The following is a 24,354-nucleotide window of genomic DNA, read 5'->3' as shown; positions in this document are numbered from 1 at the left end:
AAACTTTTAGGTAACTGAAAGTTAAACGTGGCTTCTAAGCTGTTTATACACCTCATTACACAGCACTGCACCTCTGTAAAATCAATCACCGTAGCCTAACATCTAAGGTTGCCAGGCAAAAGAGCTTAATATCTAATTTGTCATAGATTCTTAAATTTTAAATAAAATAAATTCAGGTTTAAACTCTTAAAAAGAACCAGGGGACATCTTCCCCACTGCAACGTTTAAATTCAATGAAAGATTATTCATCAGTATTAAGAAGTAGTATATGTTTCTTATAAATGTAATAAACTCTCAAGAAGAAATTATCAAAAATGTACAAAATACTTGTGTGGATGCCCCTCCCCCCCTTCTTTTTAAGCCTTACTCACTCTGCAAACATATTGACTTCGTGCTCCAGGCGAGAAGGTCTGGGAGCGAACAATAGTGCTACTCCGAACAAAAGCAGAACCCCGTGGCCTGCGGCTAGTTCTCTCTTTTGGAAGAATAGCAACTTCTTCAGGAAACAGATCCTCAGTGTTAGTTTCCTTATCCACCTAAAATTTCAATGAAGGAAAAATTTTTATTTTTTCCGTATTTTCTCTCTCTCACCAAAACAATCAGACATTTCAACAATATCAAAAGTAAACAATTTGCCCTGCTAGCTAGGTTCAAGTTTTAATGAGCACTGGGAACAGAGGATGAATCACCTCATTTTTAAAAAGTTTTAAAACTAGGTCATTCAAAATTATAAGATTACCTTTCAGAACCCTTTGCTGGAACAGTAACAATTATGAGATGCAGTTATAACGTGAATCACAGCTGCAGAGCACAAAGACTGCATTCAGCATTGGCAATTGGGCATTAACCAAGCTACCACCTGATCTCCAGCCTCAACAGAAGAAAACTGAGTCACCTTTCAATAAGCAATGTGACTCTGAAGCAAGCAACCACCTTAAAACTGGAGGAAGTCAAACAAAGAGAAGCAACTCAACAAAAGGGAACTGACAGACTGTTGAAACAATGACACAAGAACACTAAAATATTCAGAGATACAGAAAACATATGCTACTCTAGCAAAGCTTCCAAACTTTAAGATAACTCACTCCTCAACAGGAGGTATGATCTTCCCTAAAGGCAACACAAATGGCTTATGTTCCTCTACTTCAATGGAAGTGTGCTGATTTCAGCTTGTTCAGGATTATTTTCATTGTCTCGTATGTTGAATACAAAATATTTTAATTACACCAGTTTCAGCACAATCGTTCTGAAAATTTCAGCTGTATTTATTGTAACACTGAAACAGCAATGCAAGTCTTAAAACATTAAGCTTGCTTCTTCACAATTCCTTCAAAAATTCTTATTTCTAAGAGCACTGGAATTTGATCATGATCTTTTCTGTTACAATTTTAGGTCAACATTGATATGAGTGCATATTTACAGAGAAGATAAAGGCCACAGTAAAAATAGCTTGCCTTTTGACATAAAAAAAACTAATTCTGTCTAGAAATAACCAGCAAACAGACAAAAAACCCCAGCCCTAAAGAGAGCATTTTTAACAACTCCAAGGGCACACTGCTGTCATGAAGGCAGTGCTCATACAGGGTTGTTAATGTCATTTCTGGTTCTTTTCTTCTCTCCTGATCAATTCAGAGCAGCAGTAACACACTCTGTGTGCGCAGGCAGCATGGCAGTTTCTGCACTGCTATGTCTTCTCCCCTTACCTTTAGTGGTGGAGGCTGCATTTTTCCAGAACTGTACTGGCCTGCTTGAGTTGCAAACATGTGTCCAGCTAACGAATCCCCGCAAAATGGCTCTGGATAAGGAGGACTAGTCTGGGTACAATTACTGCATCCACTGTCAACAGATTCTGCTTGCCAACTCCTAAAGTCAGAACATCACAACAATCTTGTAGGAATTAAAAAAACTCATGCAATTACGTGTCACATTTATATATTTCATTATCCAGGTCAGTTTGTCATTTTAGACTATTATTTCTCCAATAAAAATACAAAGGGAGAACACATCCCGCTTGCATTAATGCAGATGCACAGACAAGCAAACACATTTCATGCCAAAGAAAAAAATACCACCACCTTCCCTAGTTTTCTTAAAGCATATATTCTGGTCTTTACAACAATACTAAGAAAAGAGTAACAAAAACGCAACTCATGTAACAAACTAGGAGTATTATTAACGATGAAATAGCATTGTAATAAACCCTGAAATAGGAAGAGCTGTGTTGCATGTTCACTCCATAAGCATTGCAATGCATATCTTTCTTTGACAATTTCTCACATCACCACAAAATTATTTTTTTTTAGTACAGTGCTGTTGCAAACCCGTTACAGTTGCCTCCCTAGCAAAGTTTCTGTTTGATATAACATCTTCCCACTCCCCAAATTCCAAGTCCTCTAAACTCAGCCAGCTATTCAAATAAGGTTTTCTCCTGTTTGCACATCATCACATAGTAACAGAATTTTATACTCCTAACACTAACGGGGAGCAGATCTCAGACTAAGGACCTGCTGTTTCTCCTGCTATATTTCAAACTATAACCATAGTGTAAATATCACTTGTCTGTTTGATGAGGTATTTAAACTACTATTTTTACCTTTCTGATATGGCTTCTGCCTGATCTTCCTTTCTTTCCATCTCCAGGATCTCCTCCTCTGTGTACTCCAGTTTCACTCTCTCTTCTGCCAACTCTCTCTCAACTGCTTCCAGCTGGGCGGTTGTCCTAGCTAACAGGGCTGTCACTGCATCCTGAAAGGTAAACTAGACTTCAAATAAAACCGTTTGAACAAGCCATTGTGTTTAATGTATATTATTCACAGAAAATAAAATAAAAACACAGCCATTGTACATTCCTTAAAAAAAAAAAAAAAACAAAACCAAAACCAAAAAAAACCCCAAAAAACAAAAAAAACACCCCAAAAAAACACTAGAAAACCCCCACAAACCCAAAACATCTGTCCTGAATCTCAATGACCACAAAGTATATGGTGTTCCATGAATGCAACTTTTCTCAGAAACCAGGTACACTTTATCTCACTGTGGAGCATCATTAGGTCCAAAGACACCTCTGGAGGTCACCTAGTCTGATGTCCTGCTCAAAGCAAGGACAGCTTCACAGCCACATCAGGTTGTCCAGGGCCCAGACAAGGGCTGAAAAATCTCCAAGGATGGAAATTGCACAACCTTTCTTGACAACCTCTTGAAGTGCAGTGGCAGAAATTTTTAGTGAGTTTTAGTTAGTTGGACTGGAAGTGTGCATACAAACATATACAGAGTACTATTTCAAGCACCTGTCCAGACATGATCTAGCTTTTAATTATTCTTTTAAAATCCAGCTCTTGCCACAAGAACTAAATCAAGGTATCACCTTCTGTGCACCTCGAAAGCAAACTGCACCTGAGATAAGATCACAACCAACCACTCAGCAGGTCAAATAAAGTAAACAAATCACTTCTTCGGAGCCATACTGTTTTAACTGTAGTTACATTTCCAGAAGACCGGGGAATACTTTCTTCACATTGGTTTTTGTTCTTTGCTCTCTGGGGGTCTGAACCAGTGAAGATCTGAACAGAATACCAGTGAAGCTGCATCTCACCAGAATTCTCTGCATCAGTCAGGTTTATCTGAGCAATGCCCTGTAAACAACAAAAAGCATTGACCACAATAAGATAAACATACATTGCAGGGCAGACACCTTCTCATTTTAAGAGTATTTTACTTATAATGTAAAAACGCCACTTCGTCAAATACTAATAGTGTTTCTTAAAAAGAGACAGTTTTGTTCTGTTGTGTTATGATGTTGAAGATACTGAATTTCTTGCCTCTTGCTTGCTACCAGAAAGGATCAGAGTAGATATTCAATTTTTTAAAGTTGAAAAATAAAATTTGTACAACTGATGTAGGTATGATTGCTACAGATGACGACTCTTAATATTTTATTTAAAAACCCCTCTCAGTTGCATATATGATTTCTACATTTGCTTGAATTAATATTACTTTAACAATATTACTCTAATCTGTTTTCTTTAGAGAGAACTATATTCTGAGATATCCTTCTGTTCTCTAGTCCGCAAAGGCATCTTCCAAAGGGAAAAAAATGTCATTTAAAACAATTTATTTTTTTCTGCCTATTTATATCATAAGGCAGTCAAATGGGCCGTAAAGCTATTTTTCCACTTTCCCAGACATCCTTACATCTCCCAGAATCAGGTAAAAACAGGTTTAATGGAGGCTTCCCACTAAAAGTATTCCCAACTTTAAAGTAGCCCTACTCCATCAGACAGTGCTCATGTAAGAAATTTCTGAGTGGTGTTGACCTAAATGAAAAAGAGCTGTGAGCAAATCCATGTTTGTTTTGTGGTTTTTTTTTTTTTTTTTTTAAATCAGTACATGAGCTGGACCTAGCGATGATTTTATATTAGCTGGCCTTAATTACTGCTTTTAGCTTTATCTGGCTATCTCTACAACCTGTTCATTTCCATGCTAATGTACCACATGCTAAGAATGTTTTCACTTATACCACTGGAAAAATCATGTAAAAATTGTTTTCATCTCTCACAAAACAAAGAGCTGGATGCAATGATTCTAATTGTAAAGGCAGTAAGAAATGTATACAGAAACTGCATTGAACTTTAAGCAGGTAAAGAAACAGTTAATTAGAAAATAATCATGTAAAAAAAATCTTTGTATTATTTTTCCAAGACTGTTCCCTGGGGCTCTGTTTAAACAGGTGTATAAAGGAGGATAGAGAAAAGTTTTTGAGACTAACAAAAGAATGTCATATCAGGATACAACATGCTACTGAGGATGTCATTTTATGTCAATATATCGGATGCTACAAACAGAGATGCCTTTTCTTTTATATATAAAACAGAGATGTCTTCTAATTTTCCACTTGTTCTAACACAGCCTAAGAAAGAAACATGTATTGAATACTCACACTTTTGCATCAGAGCTGGAAAATGTTTAAGACATGCTGGGTTTGGTTTTAGGGGTAGAGGGAAAAACTGGTTTCCTGTCACCAATACTGGAAAAAACATATGCTGACTCTTAAAATGTCCGACACTCCCCTACACACCGCATTTATTATGTGGCTAAGAAAGCATGCCAAAGAAGATGTTACTACAAAGTGAATGACTAATTGGGTAGAAAAATCACCAAACCAATTAATAATTATCAGTACTGAAAGGACTAATTAATATTTCACCTCCACCTCAAGATTTGGAGCTCGCTCAAAAGGATGAAGAAACGAAGGTGGGTTTGCTAGCGGTCTGTCACGTGCCTGCTCTGACGCATTTGTTAACAACTTGGATGGCAGACTAGCAAAAGCATTTATGAATCTCTCGGTGATGTCAAACAGAGGGATTGTAAAATTTATGAGAAAAGGATTAGCATTTAAAATGATGTTAAAAAATGGGATGGATGTTCTGAAATAAAAACACAAAATGCAAAATGACAAATGTTACACTCAATAAAAAGAATTCAAATAAATTAAGGCATAGGGAATAATTGTTTGGTCAAGGCTGTAAAAGATCAGAAACTGGGAGTGAAACAGCAATGCCATGTGATTGCAAGAAAGGCAATCACATTTCTTTGATGTTTTAACATGAGCTACATACGCTAACCATGGAAAATAACAACTCCCTTATCTTAACATTGATGAGGCGACCAGGGAAGAAATAAGCCAACTTAAGGAAGCACAGTTTCAGAAAGCTGTAGGAAAACAGAAAAAGATCTTTCAGCAAGGCAGGGCATATAAGTAAAAGGCTGAGGGAATGGAAAGACCATCCCATAAGTTTATCAGATTTACTTCTCTATGTAAGTCAAGTTTAGAACTAATTGCCTGAATATTTCTTTTTTTTGTTTGTTTGTTTGTTGTTTTTCTTTCCCTGTTATGTACTAGGAAAGCATTTAACTGGCATAATGTAATTGAAAATAAAGCAGTTATCAAAAAATTCAGAAATAGGGATGAACAAATTGATGGAAAAAATTGTTATCTCAGTGGAAGAGATTTTGAAAGACAATTACAGAGGCCATCACAGCATTTCCAGAGAGAGGTGGCAAATGATTTCTCAGTTTGAGAAAATGCGTGTTTTCAATTTACAGCAAAAGAGGGCAACGAACATAATGTTTAAATACATACTTCAATGCACCTGCCTTAAGAAACCAGGGCATCGTTTCTCTCTTTTTGAGTGGCATTGTTAACTTACCCTAAAGCATGTTGCCATCTACTGTAGACAGATATTTCTGTCAAAACTACACTAGGATTATGAAAGAAAAAATTCCTACCAACATAACCTGGAGGCCTATCATTTTTTGCTAATTCAGTAATAGCAGTTAAAAGCACCCTAAACTTAGATGCACTTGTGTCAATATAAAGATGCTTTACACTGAAATAGCTATTTAGCTTCCCAGAGGAACAGGCTATACCAGCATAAAACATTTTACACTAATACATCCAACCTGTTCTTGAGATGCTTTCTCTTTCACTAGGTTCCAGTGCAAAAATGAAAAAAATTCCCACTGCGGACAAGACCACTGTTTATTAAAATGCTATCTAGTTTTAAAGATGGACTAACAAACACGCATTCTGGACCAGATTTGCTCAAATAAACACCTCTTTATTGACAGTCCAGACAGAGAGATGCCTGTACCTCTTAACTGCTTTGATAGGCTTAAAAAAATTTCATTAGCCCATTCAAACCCCTCACTGAAATGCCAGCCCACTGACTTCAAAATAGCCAGGACATAAGCCCCAAGGCAGATTTATTTAAGTACATTTAATTTGAAAATAGCTAAATGAAGTTAACATTTAACACATCTGAAGTTAACACAGTTAACACATGTAACGCATTTAAATAACTGGTACATTTATTTGAATGCATCTACATCAGATGTCTGAATCAGTTTAAAGTAAAAGGTGTAATAGAAACCTGCCTGGACCACTATTATCCTGCAACAAAGTTAAGATCGATACAAAAGTAGTAGTCTTCTTGGACCACTTATATAGCAACAAGGGGGTTCTATTTGTTATCTTTTTAATAGGAAACTATTTTACTGATACTGATTCATCATGCACGTTACAGTGCCATGCAGAAACGGAAGTCTTGAGCACGCTGTAGTCTAAAAGCTGTCACATGACGTTTTTGGGGAAAAGTTTAATTTTTACATGATACTTTCCCTCCTGCACCAAAACTTATCAATGGCAGATTTTTCAACTTTCCCCAAAGCAGACATTTGTAAGAAATGCATTAAATAAAAAAAGAATTAACTCCTTATCTACTAAATCCCATAGCAATGAATGTAAATGTTATATCAATTTTCAATACGCCTCTGCAATGTAACAGTAAACAGAAGTACAGGTAACAGTACTTTCAACACTGCTTAAAATGCTCCAATTCTCAACTTCTGCTAATCTTGCTAATCATTTCCAAGACTTCATGTAACCTAAAATGCATATATTTCAACTTTTAAAAAAATCTCACCGTTTTTATTAACAGAACTATATTTACGTACGTGAGTGAACGGACATGTTAACTCTATCAGCACTTCTTATAGAAAAATAAAGTCTTCACTTTCTCTTTTTAATCTTAAAAATTATTCCTCAAGTAACTTTACTTTCCCATATCACATGGCTTTTAAGAAAAAGACCCACTTACCAATAGTTCTTCTTGTTGCTGATGGTCAACTGAACAGATATACAGCTGCAGTGATTTTAATTTCAAAACACTTGAATGCACGGGGATTCGGAAAACTTCATTAAATATTAATGGAGTTTGGAATTCCAAAGCTCTAGAGCAGTAAGTGGTTGGTGTGCCTGACTCAAGTGGTGGCAAATAAACTCTCACATGACTGGGAACAGCAAAATAGACAAATAGCACAATTCAGACAAAGAAAGCTATTTTGCATTTCTCAAAATCAAGCTAAGCAAAAACATCACTGTAACTTCTACATTAAGAATCTGCTCTGGGATCTCCTTGTTACAGGACTTTACTTTGTATTCTTAACACAGAAGAACTGCAAAGCTGATTTGGAAATGCTATTTTCTAACTAAAACTAATTTTTTTTTTAACTTGGTGCTTAAGCAGAGGCACCAAGTGGCACTTGAGATGCCCTGAGGTATCCAAGGCATCTGCATGGGGCTAGCAAATATGACACAGGATCTATGGGAGAGCTACAGCCTTCCCCTGAGCAGCAGCAGCTGGAGGCCAGGTGCTATGCTATGATATTTCAAATGGAAACACATGCCTATGTTTAGGCGATTGAATTGCCCCATACGTGTCACTGATCCATTTCTTCCTTCCACCCACTAAGCATACCTTTTTCTCTCCCCCTTAAGAAACTCAGCACAAAAGCATGGCAAAAGAAACCTGCAGTCATTGCATCCATCTGCCGTCTTAAAAAACAAATCTAAATATCTGGTACCATCTCATTTGAGACTCCAAGCCAAAAACAAAATCCACAACCATTTTAATTTGACAGAAGGCAGTAGAGCTACTTAGAGAATTGTTTCTGTATTCTCCCTGTCCTTACTGCTTGTCCAGCTCCTGCAATATTGTATTTTTTGCCATACCTTCCCTTGTGCCAGCAAACAGATTCATGCAACTGTGTTGTGAACCAGATTAGAAAACTTATCTGGGTTAAAAAGCTAACCTAGCAAAAATAAGGCTTAAGGATTAAAAAAAAATCCAGCTCAGAGGCTCACTCAACTTGACTACATGGCTGCATGAAATCTTATGCCAGCACCAGAAAGGGGTTGACGCTGACAGGCAAGTAAATGGTCAGAAGACAACTGGAAGAGCTCACTATGGTGGAACTGCAGTGCTGCCGTGTGGAGCATCCGTCAGCTAAACAGCTTTACATGCTGTAAAAAGAGAGCAACCCAACTCCTCTGCTCATCAGCTGCTGCAAGTAACCTTGCCCCCACTGACCCCAGTAACTCTGATTCAATGAACATATAGTTGCATGGAGGAATTCATTGAACTGGCTAAAAGCTTCTTCTGGTTTTGGTAAGATAAACTTCTTTTTTGACCAGTCAAACCAATTGATTTACCCTGCAGCCATGCAACTGATTGATTCCAGCGTAAGTGGTTACCAGAGAAGGACGGAGAACAGAACTGCCTTTTTGAGAACTGCTTAGATGCCTGATTACCTTGATGACAATGTCCAACAAACCCTCTGGCATCTTTTTTTACCTTGCTGACTCTGCTTCACTTTCTTCAGATGACACTTATTTATTTTTCTAATTACAAGGCAACATGGCTGAGTACTATTCAATACTCACATTTTTTCCCTATAGCATGTCCTTGCACTCACACTGAAAACAAAGCAAAAGACTGATGCCGATGCACGCACCGATATGAAGAATTTCCACTAGAGGTTTGCAGAGTTAGCAAGATCAAGTGTTCTCAACAAAGATCAACTCATTCAGTGAGACGTATGTCAATTTAACGACCCCCACAGACTTACATTACAACAATGTTATCACACCTCCATTTTCCACAGTTTTCAAACAACCTCTCCCAGAGATAAAGATCAACAATTTTCATGGGTCAAATTTCTTTAAAATATGTTAAGATACATGTCACTAGATAAGATTGCATTTTATGGCAACATTGCCATTATTTAAGAAACACTTATTAGAATAAACTAAGCAACATTCTATATAATGAAATATGGAATTTGGAAAAGTAGCACAGGCCAACAGTGGTTAAAAAATTCAATTGTTTGCACTGATTCTCAGCTAGTATTTGTGTTAAAATTATCCTTGAAAGATGTTTCACAGATATTCAAGGAGAGCTGTAATGACCACAAAAGCCTGCAGATGTCCTGGTTTTTTATTTATTTATATTTTTTTGGTTAAGACAAAGGGCAAGGTATCTCTCTCACTGATTAATATAGATGTTACAGTAGGAATCTGAGAAAATTACACTAAGCTTATTCTGGGATACATCACAGGTAAGCTGTAAAGAAGTTGTACAGGAAATAACATTTCTGGAATACTGCAAATAATGTAGATAGCTTTTGGGCCAGAAGGCATAGGGTGATGGAAGCATGACTTTGATGTTTTTGAACAAACTTTCCTGTGCATAATAAACACATAAGAACATGGGTCATTAGAGACTACGCTTGTTACCTGGCCATTATGACAGAGGTTCTATAAAAGTTACACTTTGTGTCCATAAAAATAACCCTATCCTCATGTAAACTAAGACATACCATCTTCTCCTGAAATTGCTTGAATTCACATGAAAGCAAATAAATTTATGGTATTTACAACTGTGGCACAAAATAAGCAATGATCAGACTTTGAGTGAAATAGAAGCTTACATTTTGCAGTTTTCTTTAACGACTAGACTAGTAAAGTTCTTCAGCTGTAATACATGGACTAACAGACATTCACTTCCACTGTCATGCCTGGAAAATAAATTTCCTGTGTTAGTCACCAAGCAACAATACTTTGCTTAAGAGATAGAGATGAAAGACTAATAAGATTTTAAGAACGTAAAAGCACTTTTTGCTGTTAAACAAATCTCTTAAATCAGTTTGAATCAAAAGCAATTACAGCTATCACACTCTGATAACAGAACATTATTAATAACATCAGCTACAGTAACAAAGTTATCAAAACTAAGAGAATTAAACATTATTCAATTTAAAAAGACTAATATTCCCTACTGTGACTTTTGATAGCGAACAGCCTTTAGAAAATACACTCCTTGGTTTAAACAGTTACACCATATGCATGTATGTGTGTGTGTGTGTGTGTGCACGTGTAATGCACCAGTTACATTAGACAAATCAGTCGGCACTAACTTCATGGGCTAATGAAAATAAATAAAAAATTCTATTCTTTCACATCAGCATGAATTTTGAAATGGAACTAACAAACCTGGTTTAGATTTGAAAAACCCCAATCTTGGGAATTAGTTTTCCAAGGGGTAGACACGATTCTGAAGGGCTAAAATACAACATCCTGCCTTGCACTGCTAGAATCCGCCCTGCCCCACGCTAGTCCCACTACTAACAATAGCATGCCCTAAGCACAGGACTTCAAAGCTATACTTGAGTGCTGTATTTGTGTCTCTTCACCTGTGACTTCCCTAAAGTAATCCTCCTTTATTTGGCATAAAAAGTCAGATCTCACACACAGAGACATATTCCTATATCCATACACTCATTAATGTCCCAGACAATGAAAATGCTACTGAAAGAAGTAACGAAGGCCCTTTTATATCAGCCAGCATCGAAAGGACACTGAATGAACGGTTGGACTCGATGATCTCAGAGGTCCTTTCCAACCTTGACGATTCTATGATTCTAAGGCACATCCCCAGCAGAAAGTGGCATGTAATGACTAATCTGTACATCCACTAAACTCTGACTTTCAATTCAGAAACTTCTTAAAACTATCCACTGCAGTTGAGTTTATTAAAAAGTTAAAAACCAAACCAAGAAAACTCGTGAGCAATTCCTGCTGAGTTGACAGGGGGAAAGAGGGGTAACACTACTCACAGAAAACCAACATGTATTTGCGGTTCTTCACTACTGCCAGCATCACCATAAACAGGCTCTTCCAGATCTTCATTCCTGCAGGAACAGAAAGTACTGTAAACTACACACTGACCTAAGCTGTTAAAACATAATGAAATGAACATTTATTTTGTGGGTTTTGAATATAAGCAAGTGTTTGGTAATACAGGAGGGACTGGGAATACAGAAGGGATTACGGTTGGACTTGATGATCTTAAAGGTCTTTTCCAGCCTAAATGATTCTATGATTCTGTAAGATATCTATTCAAAAACACACAGAAGTAGTAATTCACAACTTCAAAAAATTGAGTTTTTAGAACACCTCTTTCAAGATATTTAGGATAGTTTAATATTTAGTCTGTCTTCCATTTCTCTTTAGCATCCTCAAAATCTTACCTTCTTCCCAGTTACTGTTTATTGTGTTAAAACAACTGTATAAAATAACATGTCTTTACCCATCCTTCAATCACTTGGTCAACCTACACATTTTTAGATTTTCAGCAGTTCATATATTTCTTCCTTGCAGTTATACTTTTATCACATGCTACTCAGAACTGTAAGTCACACTCTGTATAATTTTATTTTGTTATAGATGGCTGAAATAAAATTACTGATTCACGACTAATAAACTGAGAAAACTATCTTTCAAGGGAGAAGTATATGGTGTTAAAATGTTAGAGACAATAAAGTGAAAATTGGCACTTGGGAAAAGGACAGTGGAACTGGATGTAAAAAGCTTCTTTCCTTTAAAAGATGCAACCTGATACTCTTACGTTACTAAGAATTAGCAATTTTGAAAACGTATTCAGAAATTTACAATGAATTCTTTTAGACCATGTGGTAGAACAGGAATATTTCCAGCTTACTATGCATTTATACACCTGACCTTTTGCTTAAAGCTTCAAACACGCCACTGTCACTAGCCAGTGAATGATCTGAGAGACATGCTGAAACTCGCCTGGCTCTCCTCTCCGATCTTCTACCACTGTCTCCTCGCAGAGTTACAGCTGTCATGGAGAAAAAATGAAGACAGCATCAGCTCAAGGCAATCTCTTAAAAATTAAACCAGAAATATCCATTGTATCAAAACTAGTGGCAAAACAGTTGGCAGAAACACAGTTCATTGCTTTTTCATCTAACTAAAGTTAAAAACCTAGAATACAATCAACCGGAGATTTTGTGTGGGAGAAGTAAGGAAGGAAGTTTGTGGCTAATTTCTCTCTGACAAGACTTAAGTATAAACCAATTGCATTGTTATTAAATGCTTTTCTGGTAGAATAATCCCTCCTGGAGGAAGACTTACGTTAATTCAACATATGTACACACGATATCCTAAACTTTTAGGATTTACGTACTGAATATACAATAGGCTGAAAACAAACACAGAGACTAATTCTTTTAAGCAGTTATCTGATAACACAATACAAGGTTTTGTTCTCATTTGTTTCCTAATACAAAGTCTCAAAGCATACTGTTTATACCATCACATAATAGCAGCTTTTATTTACAGTCTGAGAGGCATTATCAAAAAGAACCAGCGCTTTCCAACTCACTCAGACCACTGTTTTTTCAAATTCTTGGTGAATGACTTTGAAAACTGACTGGGGGAGGAGGAAGCAATATTCAACCCCCTCTTCCACCCTTCCCCGAATCACCAGCAACACTATAAATAGCGACTCAGCAATCATTTTCATGTTGTAAGTGTACCAACAAAAATGATGTTATACATCAGGTTTTGCACAGGCAAGTAGGTATAGCAGCTACCAATCCTTTAAGGTACGTGCACAAGCAGTAATACTCAAGAATTGTACATGTAAGGTTTCGACACTTCAATGACAGCTCCTAACTTGAGGTTGTTTTCTTTCACGTCCTAGAAAGAACCATTAAACAGACTTGTGGAAGTGCAGTTTCTTCACTGTGAGGTGAAGAACTTCTGCCAACTTTCCCCCCTTTTGCTTAAGGCTCAATGACTGTCCTCAAAGCAGAAAAGCAACAGCAAAGAGGTGCCACTTCAGAGGTACGGAAAGCATCTTATTTGCTTCTACCCATGCTTAGAAACTTAAAACAGAAAGCATGGAAGTATTCCCAGTTTTAGTAGACAGCATTTGGAGTGACAGCAGCACTGTGCACATCACGCTGGAGGCAAGCACCAGCTGACGTTTACTGCTTACTACCCCTGACTAAGGATGAAACATGCCCTACTCAAAGTAACAACTCCTTAAGTATCTCTGTTATGTATTATCTTAAGGCATCAAAAATAAAAGGCTGGTGCCTAATCAGTAAGCTTCCTTCAGCAGAGTGCCAGCCAGCAGCCTGAGCTCCACCTGCAGCTGAGGTACAGACAACCGAGCCACCCCTCTGCATGGGACCCATCTCACCTCCCACCCAAGCACCACCAGGACAGGACATCAGGACTTGAAGCTTGATTATAAAAATCCCCCAAATTAATACAACCACGCCTCTGCTGTCAACAGAAGTGCCTGGGCTAAGGTTAGCTTTAACCCACTGCGGGACTGGCAGACAGGATGCACTGAGCCCGGCAGTCCTGCTCCAGCCTGAGGCACGTTCCTTTTATCAGGGTACCAACAGCACAAAATCCCAAAAGATATTCCAAAAACCACAGGGTCCTGTTAGGAGCTAAAATTCCCTGGTTCTGTCCCAGAATGTCCCATAAACAAAAAAGATGTCTCATAAACTGGACCGAGCCAGTTCTCTGTCCTTTTGGATCCATAAGTAGCCCTACGGTCCTCCTCTCCAAATTCAATGAAGGACTTAGCCATCTTCAGCTATGCAGCAAATTTATCTGCTGACCAGGGACATCCCAGTCTGCATTTGTCTCTGTGCCTGAAGAAATAACCACCCTTCCCCCCAGCCCCAATTACAGCATCCCATCCTTATTGTACATCACACATCGTGTGGTGTTACTCATTTCATCCTCACCACCAATGTCAGCCAAGTTCAAGCTAGCTCACAGAAAGCACATAAGATGTATTTGAACCACACTCTTCTCCATATCACTTGTACAAAGTGGTGGGTTTGTTTTTTGGGGTTTTTTTTTTGTTTGTTTTTTTCTTTTTTTTTTTTTAAAGAACTTTTAATTTGGTGAGCCCAGCTCTGAGTTCTGTCACTGGTATTTAAGCAGAATCAAAACTAGCACTCTATAGAGACATCTTCTAATATGCTAGTTTCCCAATAATTTTAGATCACTGGAAAGAGGCTGAACTTCACAAAAGTGTATAAATTCTTGTATGAAAGTGCTTCTATAATTTCTGTATTAATTTCAACAAGTTACACTAGGATAACTTCTTTTTGTAAATAAGCCTTTGGCTCACCCCTCTATGTGAACACTTTGTATAGATGTAGCAGATGAAAGACCTCATGGGCTCTCTCCTTTGGAGGTTCGTGTTCTCAATTTGTCTGGAAAGAAAAATTCGTCTGAAGCACTAATATAATGTCATGAAAAACTGACATGTTACAACAACGTTGTAACTTGACAATGATTTGCTCACTGCCTGCAGGCCGTGGAAGCATTTGATAACATCTGGACAAGCCCAGCGAATTTGGGAGAGATGCAAACACCAAAACATGCCCTTGACTAGAAAAAAGAAAGTCAGCAGGACAAATTGGTCAAGAAGAAAGAAACATCGGATTTTGGTTTAAACAGAACAAGGTTTAGCACAGGTTGCAGACATTCCAATGCTGGAAGCCAAAGAACTGTTTAAAAATAAAGTTTCTAAGACAGACAATTACCTTTCATTTTCTTATTTAAATAACAAAATCAGTGAACAATATATACAAATTTCCGTAAGTACTAGGTTCCAAAGCTTGATAAACATGACAGTCCCGATTAAAAGAATATTCTCAGGTGTCATTAGTTGAAAAAGTGAACTTCAAAAGAAATTTTGGTGTCTAAGATTTCATTAGCTAAAAAATACATAAATAATCTAAAGCGTGTTTCACAAGCTTAAGAGACTACAAATACCACACGTCAGCTCAAAAATGCACTAATAAAATAGTCACACACTCTCATAAAAACTACATCAGAGACACAGACAGACCTTACCTACCATGATGCTGTCAGGCATTATTATGATATAATAAAGCTGAAGCTCGCAGAACACTTTTTCCAGGAATTTAACTACAGCCATGAATATATTGTTTAGTTGACATAGCAAAAAAATAAGTATGCTTAAACAGATATACCAAAATATCAAACAAAACTAAATGTAACAAAATCTCCCATTTCTTTACATGCAAATCAAAAAAAAAAACCGACCAAAACCAAGCAACACGTCACACAGAAAAACACACAGGGAATTACAGGCAAAAACAGCACAATAAGTAATTTCAGGTTCACTTACAGTGAATTTTTCTGTTGTGCCGCATGAGAAACAAGACAAAATGAAAAGCACACAATGATAAATCAACTTTTGGATCTATTACAATATTTTGCAAACAAGAGATTATTCAGGCATTAAAGGAAACTTAGTACTTGGAAGATTATTTTAGAATAGAGAGGAAGAGAGAGGGAAGATATTAAAGCCCAATATTTTATTAACATGTTTCCTCCCACTCCCAGCTTTATAAATACGATGGATTTAACCTCTCAGACATATTCCCTCCATTCACACGTGCTAACATATTTCACAGTATGTCCCTGAGACAGATGCAGAACAATAAAACAGCAGATAAGCAACCGAACATCAAAACTGCAGTTCCTGACGAACTCCTTGAACTTGCTCAAGTGCTGCTTCAGTGCAAAGCATGTGCATTTTATTCAGTGTTAACCCTCCCAGCCCCCGAATTTTGCAAAAATTACCTCATGTTTTGCCAAGTGAAGGAACAGGCAAAAGATTTGTCCAAGCTGAGACTTACTGGTTTTCCAGCATCGCATTATGCTACCAGACCATTGGGTGGCAGCAGCAAAGCACACTGCATAGTACCTTAGTGAAAACCAAAACCCCCCAACATCTGGGGGTTCTCGAACTGTGATATATGAGCTTGATGCTCCATCAAATTCTTAAAGAAAAGAGTAGGAAACCAAAATAATTTCGAAACTTCCAACTGCTACTTGCAAATAACTGCATTACAATTGCAAACCCACCAGCTAGTGAGTGTGAAGCTCAAAGTAGTCATGACTCCAGCCAAAAATCAGAAAGGTTAAACAAATTTTCCTTAAGCAATTGTTTTCAAATTCAAATATTAAAAAAAAAAAAAAAATCCCCCAAAAAGACAGCCTGGCTACCTTTTAACCATACATTCTTCCTCAAAAAGCAACACAAAACACTCTGTTGTACACAGAGAAAAGTTTTAACCCCTGGACTAGGAGGTGGAGCTGGACACCACAGCAAGTGACAGCAGGTAGCATAGGCATGTTCTGCCAGAGGTTTTCAGAGAAATGTGAAATGTGTAGAAACATGACAGGGGGTTTTACTTTTACTACAGAACAGCAGATTTATTAAAAAGGTATTACTAAGAGAAACATCACTGGAATGGCAAACAGCTTGCAAAAGCAACAAAATGCATCTTTCCTGTAAGACAAACTCGTGGCTTTTAAGAATCAATTCTCTTGCTCCATGGTCTATCTTCAGTTGAGCCTGGGTCCCCTTGAAAGCATTACACTATGTATCTCCCTTCTCATAGAGAAGGGAGAAAAGGAAAACCAAAGCAGGAACTTGACCCTCGTGCTATTGCTCCCTAGGCCCTCAGACCAGGCCTTCACTTCTAGGAAACGCGTACGAGCTATAAATGAACTACTGACATAGTTTCACTTACCACAATGGGTGAAGACATGCTGTGGTCTGCTCTGAGGTTTAAAGAAAGCCTCAGGAAGCCTCTTCATGGCACTAATTTAAGCACAAGCTTACATGCTGGTCTCTGGAATTCTGTTTATTTTGGTCTGAAAGCTGCAATATGGGCACTAAAAATGTTTACATCTAGTAAATGTAAATTCTGCAGCAGTATCTTCTGGCAATGCTAGCTGCGTTAAGGAAAGTAGGTGAGTCTAGACGCAAATCCTGTTTGAGCAATACAGGATTTTTAGCACAGTAGCGACATTTTCTTTTTAAAAATAAAAAGCTGAAAGCTTTTCCTTAGGTACTGTCAAGGTTCCTTGTCATTATCACTTGACAAATAAGATTTTGGTATGATAATATGATACATTCTCTGCTTATATTTCACATTACTCCTGATGCTGTAAGTCCTGAATGCAACATTCTACACAATTGCTAACAGAGAATTCTGGAAATAGAAATGGGATGGGAATTACAATCTTAATATTAAAAATATTCTCTAAAAGCCATTCTCTACTGGTATGGTTTTATTAGAAACACGAGCAAGCCAACACACAAAAACATCATCACAAAGGAATACTCTTTTTCATTTTAACAGCAGTTCTTCATTTCATTGATTAAACCAGGAAAAGAAATTTCTCACGTGCCTGTAAGCTCAGGTTTTTAGATTTGTTTTTTTAAAAAGGTTTCCATTTCCTCTTTTGATCTCTCCAATTTATGTTTCTCAACTGTAGTGCCTCAGAAGCTTCCACCAATGCAAGCTAAAGCAAGTCCATCAACTTCACAGTCAAGAAGGAAAAGAAAACTCAACAGTCCGTGTGCCATGGTAACTGCACACATCGCTCCTCTGCGATCACAGAGCACAGGTTCTCTGAGACAACCACTCAAGCAGATGCTTAACTTCTCACACCCCCCCTACAAAAGATGCTCCTTGGCTGACGAAGCACTCTACTCATAAGTGCACAGTGCACTGTGCACTTATGACCGCTGTGCCACTGTGGCTTCTGCTCCAACACAGAACTTGGACATGCGAACCTGGTCTGGCGCGTGTACGAATCCAGCATGGAGTCAGCCAGCCTTCAAGCACTGTTGGCAGGATCACCTCGTGCCTGGTTTTGTGTTTGGGGTTTTTCTGGGGGATTGTCGCATCCCGCTCCCCCCCGCACCTCCCCTGGGTTTGCGTTCCTTTAAATTACCAGAATAATGGCAACATGGGCACAAAGTGGGGGGCCTCAGAAGTTAACTAAACCATGCTTTTTTTTTTTCACTAATTCCCAATCCGAGACCAAAATACTTACTCCTTGATGTGCTACACTCCAAAGAAAGTCCATATTCCATTCCCTTTCTGCCACCCAATTCACCATTATTTTAAGATCTATTTACAAGGATTTTTCTACTCTTACTTCTTTGCCCTAAATTTAAAGTTTGGGGTTTGGGCTTTTTTTTTGGTTAGTTGGTTGGATTTTTTAACGGCTAACATCTACCATGTAATTTTTAACCGATGGAAGTAAAATAAGCCAAACTGAAGAACAATCTCTACTGTGCTAGTATGCTTAGGGCTGTGTAACATTTTCTATGATAATGTGACAAAATAATAATGTCCAGAAACTCACCCCCACCAGTTTGGATAGCAGTCAGCTGTGGTCCCATTTCTCGCAGCCCTTCATTGTCCACAGGGTAAGTGCACGTCTGAGATGAGCTCGTTCCTTGTGTATCCTCGTCACCCAACGCTGTCGTCTGAGCCCTGAGTATTTCCAGGGCTCCTATGCTTGCCATCTCCTCAAAACCTTCTGACATCTGAGCTAAGGGAGAATCTCGAGACGCAGAGAGAAACGGGGTGTCCAGAGGTGAGCTTGGAGGGGACAATGATGACAAGGAGGACCGTGATGACAGGGACGCCAGGGACTGTGGGGTATCCAGAGACCTCCGCTGCTTATTGAAATTCGAGTGTCCAATGGGATCAGTGTATGGCACATCCTTTGTGAGAGACTCAAAGGGAATTATGTCAAAGCGTAAATGCTGCCCATATTCTGTAACACTGTCTGATTTGTCGTACTGTGGAAGGCCATAGATGTCCGTAAAGCTGACCGAGCTGAGGGAGCCTCTGCTGGAGGCCAAGGATCCTCGACTGGAGGCCAGGGATCCTCTGCTGCTGCCAGAGGACATTGTGAGGGTGCTAGCTGACAGACTACAGCAGGCAAAGAAAGAGAAAACAAAAAAGACCCTTTCAAATATAATCAGAAACACCAGCGCAGACATAAAAATGTCAATCCAGATTGCACAAGCAATTTTACATATATTCAGTACAGTGACATGGAGAGATGATTTGGCATGTTAAGGTGTAGCTCGTGTCTCTTGCCCTGGCCTCAAGCACAACAATGACTGGAAATGCGCAAGTGACAACCAAATCACGACCAAGTGCCTGAAGACAAACGGTCCAACAGGATAAGTCTACTCTTTCCTCCAACATGTAAGCAGCCATAATTTGGAAGAAAAGAGGCCAGAGCAGGATCTTGATCAGTGGAATCAATGTAATGCCAGGAAGGGTAGATTACCATAATCCATCTTGAATTTATGTTAATGACGGGTCATAAACATAACCAGGAGAAGTGAGAAGGGATTTGGAAAGTCCTTACAAACTGCTGTGTAAGTCTCACCCTCACAGTTTTTTCCAGTGCAAAATAAAAAAGACTTTAGGATGAATCCTATTCCAGTTCCTCTTACCACTCTCAGACAGTTAGGGACAGAATATAAGTGACGGAGAGAGATGAAGTGAGACACAGCAGGAACTGAGCTTTTGATGTTGGCATGGTGTTGAGCTGAGGAATCCCCACGAGCTGCATCTAAAAATGCAGCTGCGAGTGTGAATATGCAAAACATTCTGGGCTTCTGTGTGGGTCTTAGCACGTTCTCGTATTTAAATGGCAAAATTTTGTCATCTCACCAGGGATCAAAAACCCCTCCTTTGGAGAAGGTATCAGAATATTAAAACCTCACAGAACTTGAAAGAATGTTATCTTCATCTTAGTAAAACTGTAACAATATTACAACGGCTTTTAAGTATGTATCTTCTTTTCAGAAAATAAGATAACATATAGAATTCCTAAATACAGATAATAATCTAGCCCAAATAGCCATCACTAATGCTATTTATAAAACTCCATCCAAATCATCACATTCCATAGACCAAATTGTATAAATTTAGTAAGAAATGAATTTACTTGGCACACATACATAAAAGTATTAAATGGTAAACTTTATAGATTATTATTATTATTCTCTGCTGCAGTTAAACTTCAAAACCTGATGGTTTTACTTGACTCACCTTTTTAACTGGGAGTGTAAATATGAGGTTAAACGTGTAGCTTCTTCTAGTTGCATAAGCAAACAATTTCTCTTTTCCTGTAACAGTATCCTACAATTAAAAAGATACATATTACTATTTTTCTTCATTATAGTAGCGCTCAAGAACTGCTAGGAGCTTTCCAAGTACAGAAAAATATCACTGCATTGCAGTTTGGAATATATAAAAAAGTCTCACTGTTTCAGAAGTTTTAATTTACACAGCTCAGATGCAGCAATGGTAATTCCAGCAAGAACACAAGAACCAAGACTCCAGCAGAATTCCCAGACAAGAAAAGTAAATTGAGGCACAATGCAAGAGTCATGATGCTGAAAATACATTACAGCAATTTGCAAAGTCATAAAAACTCCTAGGTAAAAACATTAGACTCTACAAGATTTTTTTTTTCCCCTTGCACCAACCTGATTGTGCCAGTAAAATACAGAGAACTATTATGACTTTTGTCACTTTGGCAGGAAAAAAATATTCCAAATAGCCCTATTATCCAAGCTAATTAGTGTTAAATTTCAAAGATAAAAAAGAAATTTTTTGGAGGAATTGTCTTAAGCCGTAACCACAAAACTGAACTTTAAGCTCTAATTCTAGGTGTTTCAAGTACATTTATACCTAAGCAGGTGATTTTGAATACTAAGCTATGACAAAAAGTCTTGCTGCGACTTATTTTTTGCTCATTCTAATAACAAGCAGCTAAATTACTCAGTACCACTGCCACAACACAAATGGAATGCACCTTATAAGATATCTTAAATTCTATATTTTGAGATTATTAAAACTTCAAAGAATAGATTTTATCATTGATATCACATTTACTCTTTTCCTGAATCCAGAATTGTAATTATTCCTGGTGTTTTGTTTTTCCAAGCCCAATCACTGAACTTCAAAATAAAATCAGGGTGGTAATCTGTTTTATGTTGTACATTTTTACGTCCAGGAAAGTTACTGCTCCAGCCCTGTGTTCACAAGTGGGCTGGAAATTGGGATTCTGACAGACAGTTTGGAGAAAGCAGTTCAAACTTATTTGAGTGCTTCAGACCTTCCTCAACTGCAAAGACAGCTGTTAGAATTCAACATGTTAATGGGCAGGATTAAAAAAAAAAAAAAGTTCAACAAAAAGGCAGTCCTTCTGGATAAAACAAAATGGCAGTATTAGTTTCAATAAACTTCGGATTGTTAAGATATGAAAAAAATATGCCTTTGTTAGCAGTAAAAACATAAGTCTCTCAACTTCTCTGGCCTCCAGCTTCATCAATTCATACGCTGGCAAGGGGCTGTAGCACTACGCTCCAGCAACCCCACCGCCCTCTGGGGAGGCTCCCTTCATTGCAACCACGCGGCAGAAGCCGCGCACCCGAGCGCGTGCAACGCTGAAGCTTTTCTCCTGCTTCTGTGGACCCCAGACCAGGTTAACCAAGTGGTGCAAGGAAGGCTGCAGCTCAGCTATGTAAACTTACATGATAAGGGCACTGCACACGGGAACCAAAAGGAAGAGACAAATGGGTGCAAGAAACTTAATGATTCAAAAGTTTACAGGGGAAAGAAGGGGTATCCACACCATCTACTTTAAATAACAAAGTTAGGAACCTACACTCCACAGTCATCATTGCTGTAAGGTAGGTACCTGCACTAAAGGGCAAGAGATGCCTCCAACTAAGGCTGCCAGCCAACCTTAAAAAAAAACAAAACAAAACAAAAAAACCCTAAAACAACAACAAAAAAAAAACCAAAACAAACAAAAAAAAAACCCCACCAAACAACCAACCAAAAAAACCCGAACCAAACCAAACCAACCCCCCACAAAACCAAACAAACAAAAAAAACCAAACCAAACCAACAAAAAAAACCCACCTCTGCCATACAGATTTTAAGTTAGTTCTGATCTGTGCATAACTCAGTGCCTTTAAAACTCAGTAACAGAACAGAACTGGTAATTACTTAAAGAGGAAACTTCTTTGTATTTCACAATTAGGAGAAAGTGGAAACAGAAAAGCAGAAGTAGGAATGGTTTTGGTTATTCCCGAGCGCAAAATAAACAAACAAATAAATTAGGGCTACTAATAGTTAAGCTTTCCTCCAATTTGTTATACAGAAATAGAGTGCCCTTCAATATTATTCTAACTTCTACTCAACTTTTTGCTAGCAATTGAAATATCAAGTATCACATTGGAACGCTGGTTTCCACAGCATGAACTACATGGAAAAATAGCTTGGCCTTCTTGCCAACATAGTATTCACTACCTAACATGACAGCCCAAAAACAACAAATAAAACTTACTACACTGCAGTGTAAAGTGAACTCCCTTTTCTGTCAGTTTAAGCTGGAAAGCCAACGTAACGATATTGCAAAAATTGCAAAATATCTAACACTGAACTGTAGGCTGGCCGTGAATTTTCTATTTATTGCCTGAATTTACTGTCTGAAGTAAGCCTTTTAAAAGGAACTGAAGTTCTCAAAATTTGTATATGGAAGGCACTTCCAAATATTTTAAAAGTGTCTTAATTATGTAAATATTAACCTTTACACAGATCACATTAAAGCTCGTTCATGTAGTTTTCAAGTGTCAAACCTGGGGTTTTACCACTCTTTAAGAGAAACAAGTCTGGGAAACAAGAACAAGTACTTTCTTGCTTTCACTGGAAGAAGGCTATGGTAACAAGGAGAGGTTAAGGGGTTTTGTCCATTTCTTTGGCTACAGGAAAAACTGGGCGACTTTGAAATAAACACAGTGTTTCCATTAATATGTTTTGGGAGTTGTTTGTTTTTACATATAATTTAGTATTTAATTTATATTTTCAAGAATGACTCTGCTTATTATGTTCTCTGAATGTCAGAGTTGGGATGTGCTCCCACTGCCAAGACTGTAAATTAAAAGGAAAAATTGTGTACAAAAGGCAGTAAAAACTTAATTATTTAACTTTCCTGTTATAAGGCAGAAACCAAATATAGGAAAGGATCTTTGTTCTAATGCTTTTGGAGATTAATATTACTCCACTGCAAAATAACAGAAAAATCTTTCACTATCCAGGTAATGTTATTCAGGTCTCTATTATCAGACAATATCACTCAGACTTTTCCCAAGCATCTTTTGTGACTATTCTGATCTCTTCTTCCTATTCAGACTTTTTAGATGAATGAAAGGAGAACTAACTAGTCGACATCACTAACTCTCCTTCAGAAAACTTCCAAGACAGACACAACTAAATAATAGCAGTCAGGAGCTGCCTCTTCCTTTTTTGAAAGCAAATCACTCTAGTAACATTTTTTTGTTGTTGTTTCTTAAACACAGTGAAATTCCCTACTCTTCCTTTTGAAACAGTAGATAAGAAAACGATTTAAGTTCCCAAACCTTTCAGTGGCCCCATGAGCAGACGTTGCTCGAGCCCGTTGAATTTCATCCTCCAAGCGTCTTTTTTCTTCCTCCAAACGTGCAATGTCTTCTGGGGATCGCCTCTGCTGACTGATGAGCTGCAGCTCCTGAAGAAGAGCCTCTTTCTCTTTGATGAGCTGAAGACGGTCCCTGTCCGCTTCAGCCATTCCTGGCCAAGATTCATTGTCTAGCAAGGCCAGCTGCTGCTGTATATTCGAAACTCTTTAAAAGAGGATAAATATATTTCAAAACACAGAAGAGACAAAGGTGAAGGTAATTAAGAGGAAAAATACCATAAGGTGAA

At 38.0% G+C, this 24,354-nt stretch overlaps 1 protein-coding gene across 3 annotated transcripts in view; it reads right to left on the bottom strand.

Annotated features, from left to right (window-relative positions):
* Positions 1 to 24,354, bottom strand: part of WWC3 (WWC family member 3) — a gene marked incomplete at its 5' end in the record, with an annotated part of 103,821 nt that overhangs the window by 7,144 nt on the left and 72,323 nt on the right. For 2 of the 3 annotated variants that reach the window (XM_082305142.1, XM_082305143.1), the window contains 11 exons: positions 372 to 536; positions 1,704 to 1,863; positions 2,594 to 2,745; positions 3,465 to 3,632; positions 7,656 to 7,848; positions 10,327 to 10,413; positions 11,512 to 11,586; positions 12,416 to 12,536; positions 18,935 to 19,509; positions 20,647 to 20,736; positions 24,030 to 24,272. In XM_082305142.1, the coding sequence (XP_082161268.1) occupies positions 372 to 536; positions 1,704 to 1,863; positions 2,594 to 2,745; positions 3,465 to 3,632; positions 7,656 to 7,848; positions 10,327 to 10,413; positions 11,512 to 11,586; positions 12,416 to 12,536; positions 18,935 to 19,509; positions 20,647 to 20,736; positions 24,030 to 24,272 (2,029 nt within the window). The remainder of the gene's footprint in view (positions 1 to 371; positions 537 to 1,703; positions 1,864 to 2,593; positions 2,746 to 3,464; positions 3,633 to 7,655; positions 7,849 to 10,326; positions 10,414 to 11,511; positions 11,587 to 12,415; positions 12,537 to 18,934; positions 19,510 to 20,646; positions 20,737 to 24,029; positions 24,273 to 24,354) is intronic. The other variant, XM_082305144.1, reaches the window with a different exon arrangement.

This window comes from Platalea leucorodia, assembly GCF_965183815.1.
Source record: "Platalea leucorodia genome assembly, chromosome: 2".
In the NCBI taxonomy this organism is placed as follows: domain Eukaryota; kingdom Metazoa; phylum Chordata; class Aves; order Pelecaniformes; family Threskiornithidae; genus Platalea; species Platalea leucorodia.
Note: the sequence above shows the minus strand (reverse complement) of the source record. Positions and strands in the feature narration are given on the sequence as shown.